Below are 13,700 nucleotides of genomic sequence, written 5' to 3'. Positions count from 1 at the left end.
TCATTTTGCGATGAAACCTTTTCCTCATGGTCCAAAAACATGTCTGATGTTTATTGGTCAAAAGGAAGTGATCGGAGAAGGGACACCCTTGCAGAGCAAGGAGAGAGGGTTTTATCTTTAGTCAAGTTTGTCATTCTCTGAATTAAGATAAAAAATAAATTTAAAGAGTAGGTTTTTGGTAACCTTTCCTTAATTGTGTTATTTTGATAGTTATTCATACTGTGGAGCTGCGAACATATCCTGCACTTGTGGTGGACAAGATGTTAAAAGCCTTAAAATTAAACTCTAAAGAAGCCAGACTTAAGTTTCCTAGACTGCTTCAAATTCTAGAACGGTATCCAGAAGAGACCTTAAACTTAATGATAAAAGAGGTCAGCAAGTTCTTTTCCTAATATAATGAACTTTATTTGAAAACTGTCCCATTTGTATTTAAATATATTAAAATAGTAGTGATTATTTGGGATCATTTACTACTAATAAAAGTCCCATTTTGTTTGGTTTTGTCCTGGTTTCAGAAAAATATTTAATTCATATTACTATAAAATAATTAAATGGCCATATTTGCATTGTTTCCCTGTGGGTGTTAAGTGAACAGTATATCTGATATAACAAACCAAAGAGTAAAGTTGTGGGTGTTTGAGGTACTAGGACATGGATTTTTCTATAAAAACTGAACTATCCAAAACTAAGACAGTTGTTCCTTGTGGTTAAATTATATTTTAAGCTATATTCATCAGGAATCACTACTAAATAATATATTGAATCAATTCAATGTCATTGCAACAAACATGAAGCATGTTTTCTGATGAAGAAATTGTGGTAAGTGCTAGAGATATAAAGATAAAAAATTATTCCATCTCTGCCTATACATAGATAAGTATAACATGAGCTAGAGTATGATGGAGGAGTGGGAGGTAGTGACAAAGGAGATTCAGACAAAGTGTTCTAGGAAACCTGAGATAGAAGGGCATCCTTTGAACAATAAGATCAAAGAAGAATTCATAATAAAAATTATGGTCTTTTATATTTTTACTTCATTCTATCTCTTAAACATGGTGACTTTGGCATATATTTCTAATATCATTAGTAGTTGACAGTTTTAAATAGAAGATGTGAGTATAAAATTTAGCCTTAGAAATTTATTAGCTATGTGAACCTGGGTGACTTAACCTCTGTTTGCAGTTTACAGTTTCTTCAGCTGTAAAATGAGTATAATAACAATACTGTGCAGAGTATGAGGATCAAATTTTGTCAAATGTGCCTAAAATGTATTAGGTCACTATCTAAATACTTATTCCATTTCACTTTCCTCCTGTTTCCTGTTATAATTTTTTATCAGTCTTTAATTTCTATTTAAATAAATTTATATCTAAGTATAAAACAAATGATTTGAAATCCTGTGCACACTTGAGAAATCTGGCACTTAACTGTTATGCACTGCTGGTGAGCAGAATGGGTAATGCACAGAAGAATCAGGGGCTTGTTGCATTTCAGAGCTGTAAGGTAGCTGAACATCTTGTGAGCCCAAAGAAATGAATGTTTAAAAGTAGTTTCATCTATAGTAATCAGGGACTGCCAGTTTGTATTGGCAAGAGAGAATGGTTAATAGGGGGGACGGAGTGGAGGGAGGGAGGGGATAATTTGGAAAAATGAATTAAAAAAAAAAAAGAGAATGGTTAGCAGAGAACTGTTATCATCATGGCCATTTTTAAAATATCCATTAGTCTGTCAGTTATATTCAACTGCAGGCAACAGAGAGGGATGCTTTCTCCATTAAAGACCACAAGAGGGGTCCTGGATCTTTTTCCATTTTATCTTCTTTTCCAGTGATATGCGTATACTTTGCTTTGTCCTTTGAAGTATAACATGCACAATCAGTTCAGCTGCTCAAATAATGATTATAGGGGAGAGAACTGGAGGGTAGTAGCCACAAATAGTTGAAGTATGTTGTATACAATATCAGCAATGCAGGGTGGTGATAGGAACTTGGGCATTCATGAGATGTCTTCTAAACTTGATGAATTTGAGTTACATATTTTATTCCTTGCTTTGCTTTGGATCTGATGAAAGTGCTAAGAATAGTTTGCATGAATAAAATCTGCTTTTATATATTGAGTTTTAGGTGGTAATTTCATAAAGGTTTTTTTGAAGAATATGTTCTTCAGGAGGAAAAGGAGAAGGAAAGGGCAAGTACCACATGTTAGAGAGCATTGGACTAGCAGTTTAGGAGTCCTTGGTTCTAGCCCTCTCCTTCAATTTTGTTGTTTGATTTTGACAAATTATTTTACCTCTCTGTTAGTTTAATTGTCTGTGAAATTATAGGACTCAACTATATGAGCTAGTTACTCTTTGATTCTAAAATGCTATGATTGTTATTTATTTTTCAGTGCAAAACATAAGACTTACACATTGAATTCTGAAACAGATCTGTAACTGATCTTTAAATGGGTATATTTTAGTAGCGCAGTCTCCTCTATTTAAAGTTCTGCTCTGTTGTTATCTTTTCATGGGATGGAAGTGACCCTTAGTTTTTAGAGGCATAGTTAGCAGAATATAAACTTTGATGGATCCTATCAAATTTAAAAGCCTAGGATCATGGGCATTATAATGGACAGTATGTCTATAATTTAGAGGCCAGCCTCTACATGCCCAAGGAGGTTGTTCTTCACCAAGTAGGTTGTAAGGTGATAAATTTTTAGCCACACCAATTACCAAAAAAAAAAAAAAAAAAAAAAAGCTAATTTATTTTTTGTTATATTTTAAGGGTTTTTGAGGAGAGGTTTTGATTTTTTTTTTTTTTTTTTTTTTTTTGAGCAAGGCAATTGGGGTTAAATGACTTGCCCAGGATCACATAGTACATTTTAAGTTTTGAACTGCCTTCTTCCCTCCCCACCCAACAATGAAGAGCTCCCCAGTTGATACAGTATGGTTTTGTGTGTGTGTGTGTGTGTGTGTGTGTGTGTGTGTGTGTACGCGCGCATGCGTGAGTATAAAACCCATATTATGCATAGTTCTATTTATCAGTTCTTTGGAGGTATATAGCATCTTTCTTCCTTCATGGGCCTTGGTAGTTGGTTTAAATATTTATAATACTCAGAATAACTCAGTCATTTGCAATTATTCATGTGTGTGTGTGAGAGAGAGAGAGAGAGAGACAGACAGACAGACAGACAGACAGACAGACAAACAATTGGGGTTAAGTTGCCCAGGGTCACACAGCTAGGAAATGTTAATTGTCTGAGACCAAATTTGAACTTAAGTCCTCCTGACTTCAGAGCTGATGTTCTATCCACTGTGCCACCTAGCTGCCTCCTCATTTATTCTTCAAATAATGTTCTTCAAATACAATGTTCATAGCAATTCTTGAAGACTATCTTAATGAACAGAACAATTATTATCTGTATCATTAGAAGGAATACTATTCTACCCTGATGAAATAACAAATCCTTTGAGTATTAAAGTAAGTACACACTATATTCACATTCATATTCAAATATTTCTACATGGTGATTCTTTTTGAGTTGAAGGTTTGTGAATATTTTGTAACTGTTTTTTTGGTGCCCTCTCTGTTATATTTGCAAAAACAACCATTATATAAATGTTGGTTTTTATACTTTTACAAAACAGAACGTTGTTTTTGTTGCCATCATCATTTAAACAAATAGAGTCTGTGGCTTCAACAGAGAAATAGAAATTTACTTCAAGTATTAAAATAGTCAAGGATTTATTTTTTATTGTTTCCTAGTATTATTACAAAAATTATTTTAGTGACAACTTTGTGTGTGTTTTAGATGTCTTCCATTCCCTGCTGGCAGTTCATTGGTTGGATCAGCCAAATGATGGCCTTGCTTGATAAAGAAGAAGCAGTAGCTGTGCAGCACACTGTAGCAGAGATTGCTGATAACTATCCACAGGCTATTGTCTATCCTTTTATGATAAGCAGTGAAAACTATTCCTTTAAAGACACTTCTGCTGGTCACAAGAAGAAGGAGTTTGTATTAAGGTAATATTACAGTTAATTTGCTGATAAAATCCTAGAGAAAATTAAAAACAATAGCCTTGGTAAAATTAGCAAATCCTATTCTGTTTGTAAAATGTTGTTTGCTATGCAATTAATATAATTTTTTAAAATGTGGAAAATTTTGATGACCAAGAATATTGTACAGCCTGCTACAGAATGTAAAACTGTCTGATATGTAGAGAACTATTTAATTTTTCCGTGCTGGATATTTTTTAAGTATCTGACCTCCCTCCCCTTTGCTTTCCTTTCCTTTCCTTAAAATTTCTCCTTTGGTCTTGCCAAATTCTTTCCAAGTCATGGTACTATATCCCCTGTAACTGACATTCATATTCATAATTATGGATAAGAGAGATTTAATGGTATAGCTTTTGAAATTAGTACCTGTATGGAAAGGCCTCTTAACAATTTATCATTACAAAGCTACAATGTTATTCCTTCTGTTTGTCTCTGAAGGAAGAAAGTTGAGCTGTTAATAGTTACTTTTATTGAGCTGCTTTTAAAAAACTCCTTTGTAGAGCCTAAGAGTTAATCTTTTTTACCACCAGATGATTAATTTTGTTGCCATTTTAAAAGAAAAATAAAGGGATAAGGAATTTGACAATTGGGTAGAGAAATAATTGAATGGACTCGGAAGAGACGAGGCAACTGGACTGTTTTTGCAATACCTCAGCTAAGAGGTGATGGGGCGCTGAATCAAGACAGTGGCAGGGTTGGGAGAGAAGGGGATATATACAAAATAAATATCTTGTGCATAGCTGGGCTGGATTGTGCCATCTGCTCCTAGCTATTACCTGCCCATCTCAGTCTTTTCTTCTGAACAAAGACAACTAAAAACAAGTTATTTTTAAAATAAGTGGGGGGAGAAGGGAAGGAGACTGCTAAAGTGATTTTTTTCCATAGCAGAAATTTAGAGACAAGTCATAAATGCCAAATTGCATATATCAAAAGAAACCACAACCAATTTTTAAGATGTCAGTTTTTAGTTTTCAGAAACCAAAACATTAATATAAATTTTGGCTAAAGAAATACTTTATATATTTTTCTGCTATTACAGGAAATATTTGCTTTATTCTTGTTTGTAATATAACATTGTTAGATTGAAAACAAGAATCTGATGTTTACAGCAACAGATTGATATTAAGAGGACACTTTACCTTCCTAACCTTGGCAATTTCTTCTTTCCTAGGATAAAAAGTAAATTGGATCAAGGAGGAGTGGTTCAAGATTTTATTAATGCCTTAGAGCAGCTCTCTAATCCTGAATTACTTTTTAAGGTAAAAAAAAAAAAAAAAAAAAACAGCAGTATTTATTGTGACTGCCTAGCTATGTTATATATAGTGGGGGTGGTGAGGACAATAAGTTATTACCTTACTCAGGATGCCCAGAACCTGAGAGACAGTTGTAAGTGCCCACTTTACCTTTCTCTCTTACTTATTATGCAATTTTTAGTGTTTTATAGTCATCTCTACAGTGCCATTAAATATTGTATGCAGTCCTGTATATAGCTATTGTAAAACAGACTTCAGAGTAAGAGAAATCAGGTAAAATGTGTGCTTTGTAATTTAGTATTTCTCCTCCTTCTATTCTTTCCATATAGGACTGGGCTGATGATGTCAGAGGTGTATTGATGCAAACCCCAGTAAATAAAAAAAAACTTGAAAAAATGTATCAAGAGATGTATGCAATCTTAGGAACCCTAGAAGTTCCTGGCATTGGGGCCTTTAGAAAGAAGTTTGTTCAGGTACGTATGTAAAACTCGTTCATTTCAGGAATGCATCTTTTTATGAGACGTTCACTGACAATTTAAGCCAAAAATTAAGTCTACTCCCCAGATTTCTTTCAGGTTATATTCTTTTTTCATCACATATTCACTCCTGTTATGGTCCACAACTTGAAACAAGGTGCTAATGTTTATGTACTTAGTTCACACTTTTAAAGGAATTCACACATTAGTTCACACATTCACACCTTTAGAGAGCATATATAAGGAAGAGTTCACAAACCCACTAAAAGACAAGCCTACTTTTGGACTTTGGGAGATTCCTAACTAGTATTGACTTTGGGAGATTCACAAGTCAGAAGCTCACAAGCCCACTCTTGGAGGCAGAGTTAGATTCATTCCAACTTCCACCTTTGTGCTGGCTGGAGGCTGAAGGACAAACCTTTGGATTTAGAGACATTTGGAGGGAGCTCTTGGAACCAAGGAGAGAGATAGGCCTCTATTAAAGCTAACCAGGCCCCAAGAAAAGAGACAAGACTTTGAAGGACACAATAAAGGATCTGGACTTTAATTCCTGGCTGCATTTGGGGTGGTTACACTAAACTGAAAGGAAGGCTGCCTCTAGAAGCTCCTCAAGAAACCTGCTCCCAGAGAACATCACATTTAGAGAAAAGAACATTACATCTTGTATTGCACAGGGTGTCACATGTCATTCATTGACTATTAGGAAGTACCACAGAGCTATCATTTGCCTTCTGTATTCCACCTTCATAAGTTATATGTGTTTGGGGATATAGGATAGTGTTGTGAGAAGATCTCCAGACTTGATGTCACTAGAATTCTGATTGAAGGTTGGCTCTGCCTCTTGCTGTTTGACATTGACTTAAAATCTCTGAGCCTCGATTTCCTTATTTTAAAGTGAGGATAATAATACTTGCACATAAATTGTCTTATTAGTTAAAATCATGCCATTTTCCCATCTGCTGCCTGGTCTCTTTTTCTATCCTTCTCTTTGTCTAAGTTTAAAAAAACCTTTTCTCTTTTCTTATAAGCCTTTGTTTGTTTTATTTGGAGATGTCACACTTTTGAATTTATTATCAATTTCTTTCCTGCCCTTTCCTCTTCCCTTATATGACTTTTTAAAATCTGAGTTGGTTGATAAGAACTATATGCATCCTCATCAACCTGGTCATGTTTAAAATTGTATGTTGCCTTTTACTTCTTAAGTTCATTACCCCTTTATTAGGAGGGTAAAAAGCATACTTTCTCATTGGACTTTTAGAATCATGACTGACCACTGTATTGATCAAAGTTCTTCAGTCTTTCAAAAATGCTTTATAACCTATTCCATCAGGGAAATCATAGATCCAGTGAAATATGGAAGTGATATGATAAATATCACTTTAATAATGACTTTTTTTTTTAAATTTATAGAATTAAATTTAATGGTTGCTTATCCAATGCCTGTTGCCTCACTCAAAGACTCAATATAAGAAAGAACTTCCTAGCATCTACTTCAGGGGTTATGAGATAGTATATGTAATTGTAATACTTTATGAATCTTAAATACTGTGTAAATATAAACTATCATCATTGTTATGATTTTTTTTTTATTCATTTTTCCAAATTATCCCCTCCCTCCCTCCACTCCCTCCCCCTGATGACAGGTAATCCCATACATTTTACATGTGTTACAATATAACCTAGATACAATATATGTGTGTAAATACCATTTTCTCGTTGCACATTAATTATTAGCTTCCGAAGATATAAGTAACCTGGGTAGATAGACAGTAGTGCTAACAATTTACATTTACTTCCCAGTGTTCCTTCTCTGGGTGTAGTTATTTCTGTCCATCATTGATCAACTGGAAGTGAGTTGGATCTTCTTTATGTTGAAGATTTCCACTTCCATCAGAATACATCCTCATACAATATTGTTGTTGAAGTGTATAGTGATCTTCTGGTTCTGCTCATTTCACTCAGCCACAGTTGACTTAAGTCTCTCCAAGCCTGTCTGTATTCCTCCTGCTGGTCATTTCTTACAGAGCAATAATATTCCATAACCTTCATATACCACAATTTACCCAACCATTCTCCAATTGATGGACATCCATTCAACTTCCAGTTTCTAGCTACAACAAAAAGAGCTGCCACAAACATTTTGGCACATACAGGTCCCTTTCTGCTCTTTAGTATTTCTTTGGGATATAATCCCAATAACAGCAATGCTGGGTCAAAGGGTATGCACAGTTCGATAACTTTTTGGGCATAGTTCCAAATTGCTCTCCAGAATGGCTGTATTCTTTCACAACTCCACCAACAATGTATCAGTGAATAATGACTTTTTTTTTACTTTTTTTACCTGACACATATAAAATTGCTTTAGAAATATAAAACTGATAATACTTAAGACATTAATGGAGGGAATGAATATGTTGTGATTATTTTAGGTTAGATTAAAATTGGATGTAAATAAAGTTAATGTATTTTATTGGAATGTGCAGTGGGACTGTACCTCATTTGGAATTATTCAAAAGTCATTTTTTAAAAATCCATCCTTACTGGGAAATGTCTGTATAATTTTAGTACATGGGAGTCTATTTGTCATTTTTTAGAATCCTTTGACATATAGCTTTCCTAGATCTAAAGTCCATGCCAGACACACCCAAATTTTCTTTCTTATATCATACATTGATAATATGTGTACACGTGTATATGTGCACATATATATATATATATATATATATATATGTATATATATATATATATATATACATATATATATATACACACACACACACACACACACACACACATACATGTGTCTGTGTTATGCATGTATTGTATGATATAAGAAAGGAAACCCAAGCATAGTCTGATAAATATTGTATAGACACAGGCACATGCAGATAAAAGGGATGTCTAGGAAAAAATATTAACAACTTGAGGGAAGGGATCACAAAACTAATGGAGCAGAGTATACGTGAATTGAATGTTAAAGAAAACGAGGATTCTAAGAGGTGAAAGGTGATTATGGATAATCTATATTAAAAATGTATTGTACAATTAATTATCTGTGACATTTTTTCCAACCTTGAATTGAACATTAAATTTAAGCTAAATTATTATTTTCAGACCTATGGAAAAGAGTTTGACAAACATTTTGGAAAAAGAGGTTCAAAGCTACTAGTTATGAAACCCAGTGACTTCAACAACATTACTATTACTTTATTGAATAAAATGAGGGAAGACTCAAAACCACCTGGAAATCTTAAAGAGTGCTCACCTTGGATGAGCAACTTCAAAGTAGAATTCTTGAGGAATGAGCTAGAAGTTCCTGGTAGGTTAACTATTTTGTTTTGTAGATGCTGGATACACATATTAATTCCCTATTCTTATTAAGATCTTAAATGTCTGTTAAAATGAACCAAATCAAAAAGCTCTGCTATCTGTTTAGAAGCAATTTTTATTTCCCTTTTTTTTTAAGTTTTGTTTCCTTTCTTTTTAAATTCTGACATGGTAGACATGGTAAATAGAATAAGAGTATTGAATATGAAATTGAAAATCCTTATTATATAAAACTTAATTTTCTTTTTAAATATATAATAAACTTAGTATAGAACTTACAAAACTTCTGTCTGTGATTTCTTCTGGCCTTCCTTTTGTTCTCCCCCTCTCTTTTCAATGTCCTTCCTTCGTACTTTCCATCTCTTCTTTCCTCCCTTTTTCTCCTAATCTGTCCTTTTTCCTTTCACTCCTCATTTAAAAAAAAAAAAAAAAAGCCAAAACTCTTGTAAAGACATGCAGTGTCAGGAAAACCAAATTCCCACAATTGTCATGTCTAAAAGTGGTCATTGGCTTTTGCTTCTTGAGTTCGTTACCCCTTTGTCAGGAGTGTAGAAAGCATGCTTCCTCTTTGGTCTTTTGGAATCATGACTGGCCACTGCATTGATCAAAGCTCTTAGTTTCTTTATTATCTATTCATTGGGGAGATCATAGATCCACTGAAATATGGAAGTTAAATTTTGCTGGTATAGTTTATTTTAGTAATAATAAATGAGGATAATATTTAAAGTTACTTGACACATATAAGCTTCAGAAATATAAAACTGACAATACTTTATACATTAATGGAGGCAATGAATATGTAGTTATAATTTTAGGTTAGATTAAAAATGGATATAAATGAAGTTAACTTATTTTATTGGAATGTGCAGTGGGACTGCAATATAATTTATTTATCCTTGTGTTGAAAGCAGTAGACAGTCTGAAGATTAGTTGAATGATGACTCTACCTCTTGGGCCATTTTTGAATATGATATAGATTTTCTAAGTTAGATTTGTGAATGAATCCATGTAACAGAAGTATATAATGAAAGAGGATTTCTGTCTAGCCAGTCACTATGATACTTTAACCATTCAAGAGACATTTATTAAGTATCTCCCGTGTGCCAGAAACTCTGGTAGGTGCTAGAGGTACAATTACAAAAAACAAAACAAAACAAAACAAAAACCTACTCTCAGAAAGAAGAAAACATCTCAGAATTTGCACTTGGTTTTTATATTTTTAGAAAGTAATAATCCAGCAATGAGTAAGATTAAAGCAGCTTAATTCCTAGTCCTATGTATTAATGTGCTGAATATTCAATATAAGAAGTAAACTGACTTCTAAAAGCTAATATTATTTTTTTTGCTAATAAGAGAAAAGTTACTTCTATTTTTAATGGGATTTTTTTATATTTTTTTGCATACATAACACTGTGATGCTATATTACCTGTTTTCATTAGATAAATACATTTTTTAAAATATTTAAAGATTTTGTTTAAGTAATCCATTCTTTTACTCTTTTTTTTTTTTTTTTTTCTTTTTAGGTCAGTATGATGGTAGAGGAAAGCCATTACCGGAGTACCATGCAAAAATAACTGGATTTGATGAGCGGGTAAGGTGGCACGGATTATTTTATTTTGCTCTTAAGATTTTTGCTATGTGATAATCAGATCATTTATGTGGAAAAGTGATATGTGTTTACAGTTTTCAAAAAACTTTAAAATATTTTATTTTATATAGCATATTATATAACATTTAAATACTTATTTAAAAAAAAAAACTTTATTTATGTTATTTCATTTGATCCTAAACCACTCTGAGATAGGTGGAATTTTTATCCCTGGTTTTACAGATGAGTGAATTGAAGCTGAACAAAGTTAAGTGACATGTTCAGCATATGAAACCCATATTTCCTTAATTTCTAGCCCAACATTCTGTTCATTCTGATGCTTTCATCCTCACAATAGCTATATAAGGTAGTTAGGGTAGTAGTTTTATCCCCATTTTGCCTCAAAAAGCCTCAAAAAGGTTAAATGCTGTTCTAGTTAATATTTTTATTGTCAGCATCTACTGAAGTGTTTTTCACGTAGTAGGTGCCTAATAAATGTTGGGTTATATTGAAAGTTATTGGCTAGTAATTAGCCAACAAACATTTATTAAGTGCCAGTTCTGTATCAGGAAGTACCAAGATATCAAGACAAAAGGGAAGTGCCTGTCCTAATGGAGTTTATAATCTGTTGAGAGACATGTGCACATGCACAGACACAAAGGGATCAGCTGAGCTGGAAGGAGAGGGAGGCTGGAAAGGCTTCCTGTAGTGGGGAGTGCATGAGCTGAATTTTGAAAGAAATTAGGAATTCTGAAAGCAAAAATGAGGCATAAGTGTGTTCCATGTATAGGAGTCAGTCAAGGCCAGGGCACAGAAATTGGAAATGGAGTACTGTGTTTGGGCAGTATTATGAACAATACTCAAAGGCTCTGTCCTTCATCCTTTTCTCCCTTAGCAAATTCATCTGTGAATTCAATTGTTAGTTCTTTACAGCTGACTCCCAAGTTTGTTGTCTATACTTCTGGTGCCATGTCGCCATTCAACTGCCTTTTAAATTCAGTCCATTCCAAACCAAACTCATCTTTCCAAATCTGCTGGAGTTCCTCTCTTTTCTATTTCTGTTTATAATACTTTCATCTTCCTAGTCAATCAGTGAGACTCATTGGTGACTTTCCCTCTTCACTCATGCCTTACATCCAGGCAGTTCTCAGTACTATCTTGGAAATAGTCCCTCTTCTCTTCCTTTATTTGTGGTCCTGCTGCAAGCACCCTAGTTCATTATTTCTTGCCTAGCCAATTGTAATGACCACCCAACTATTCTTTATGTTTCCAGGCTAACTTTCATATAGATATTAACCTAATTCTCCCAATGTGTTGCTTTTATGCTATTTCTTTTTTCAGAAATAATCCTTCATGGCTCTTCATTGGATATCAAATAAAATATTCACTTTTTATCATTATATTTAAGGCTCTTAACAATCTTGCTTCAACCTGAACTACCTTTCTAGTTTTATCTCACAGTCTTTTCATATACTCTGCTTCTGTAGCCAAAGTGGAAAATAATCTTCTCTTTGCATCTTGTTCTCTCTTATCTTCATAACTTTGCTCATACTAGCTCCTGTGCTTTGAATGAATTACTCCAACTTCTACTCGCACTCTTCTACAACCATTTCCACTTTTAAAATGCCCTTTTTAAAGACTCAACTCTGGTGTCACTTCCTCTCTGAAGTCATATATGATCCCTCTAAAAATATTCTCCTCCTGTTTTCTTAACAGCTTTGCATATATTTTGCCTTTTACTGTAATTAGTTGTGTGAATTTCTTAATCTCTATTTGACTGTAAGCTTTATGAAGAAAGATTCCATCTTAATGTCATCTTTGTACCTATAGTATTTAGTTTTACTTGGTTCATGTTTAGAAATTTTATTGAATTGAATTAGCAGAGCTAGGACTTAGAACTAGGATCTTAACACTCCTTTATGAAATATGGGCAAAATAAAATTACTTCTTGATTTTTAGAAAGTGAATTAATTTTGCATGTAAGCAAATGATGAATAATTGTGAACAGGTCAAAAATTTGCATTGGCTCACAATCACCAGTTAGAAGATAATGTTGTGTATTGGACTACCTGCCATCTAAGGGAGTGAGTGAGGGGCAGGAGGGGATAATTTGGAACAGAAGACTTTGCCAAGGATCGCTGTTGAAAAATTACCCATGCATATGTTTTGCAAATAAAAGCTTTTAATAAAAAAATTCAAAAACAAAAAGAAGATAATTTGGCTGCCTTGTTAACTTGAGAAAAACAGGAAATTGATAATGAAATTTTGCTAGCCTCAAACATTATATGCTGTTGCATATTATCTGCATGTTATCTGGCATCACTAGTTAAAGGAAGGCTTTTGTTTCAGAATGAGAACCAAAGAATCCCTTTGGAAGGGATCTCAGAGATCATTCTAGTGAACTGTCTCCTTGAATAAGAATGACCTGTTCAGTGGCCCCAACAAGGTTCCCCCGTAGTTTCTTCCCGTGGCATCCCAATCTACTTTGAATAGTATCAAATGCTAGGAAGTTATTTCTTAAATCACATCACAACCTAACTCTACAAAGTCCTATGTGTCATAGCTATTTAGGTAACCTAATTATGGGACTGAATGGAATCAAGATTCCACAGGGGAATATCCAGTAATAAGCCTGAGATTTCTTGGTTCTGTTGGTGGCTTAACTGGTATTCAATCTCCGACCTAAAACATATAAATATTTTTCTAAGGTAAAAGTAATGACATCCATCAGAAAGCCCAAACGTATCACCATCCGAGGCAATGATGAGAAAGAGTATCCTTTCCTTGTGAAAGGAGGGGAAGATCTGAGACAGGATCAGCGCATCGAGCAACTGTTTGAGGTCATGAATATTATCCTATCACAAGATGCTGCTTGTAGCCAAAGGAACATGCGGTTAAAAACTTACCACGTTATTCCTATGACCACCAGGTAGGAATTCCATACGTTTTGTGAGTCTAAAAAATAGCCAGTTTTTACATCTTAATAGGAAAAGAAATTCTTTAATGAGAAAGTTTGACT

General features: G+C 33.9%; 1 protein-coding gene across 6 annotated transcripts in view; it reads left to right on the top strand.

The window, feature by feature from the left end:
- Positions 1 to 13,700, top strand: part of PRKDC (protein kinase, DNA-activated, catalytic subunit) — a 166,408-nt gene that overhangs the window by 140,277 nt on the left and 12,431 nt on the right. For all 6 annotated transcript variants that reach the window (XM_074277974.1, XM_074277964.1, XM_074277954.1 and 3 more), the window contains 7 exons: positions 211 to 371; positions 3,792 to 4,003; positions 5,208 to 5,295; positions 5,619 to 5,762; positions 8,880 to 9,084; positions 10,617 to 10,684; positions 13,390 to 13,610. In XM_074277974.1, coding sequence (XP_074134075.1) covers positions 211 to 371; positions 3,792 to 4,003; positions 5,208 to 5,295; positions 5,619 to 5,762; positions 8,880 to 9,084; positions 10,617 to 10,684; positions 13,390 to 13,610 — 1,099 coding nt within the window. The remainder of the gene's footprint in view (positions 1 to 210; positions 372 to 3,791; positions 4,004 to 5,207; positions 5,296 to 5,618; positions 5,763 to 8,879; positions 9,085 to 10,616; positions 10,685 to 13,389; positions 13,611 to 13,700) is intronic.

The sequence above is a fragment of the Sminthopsis crassicaudata genome, chromosome 1, assembly GCF_048593235.1.
Source record: "Sminthopsis crassicaudata isolate SCR6 chromosome 1, ASM4859323v1, whole genome shotgun sequence".
In the NCBI taxonomy this organism is placed as follows: Eukaryota; Metazoa; Chordata; class Mammalia; order Dasyuromorphia; family Dasyuridae; genus Sminthopsis; species Sminthopsis crassicaudata.
This window is presented reverse-complemented; position numbering and strand designations above follow the sequence as displayed.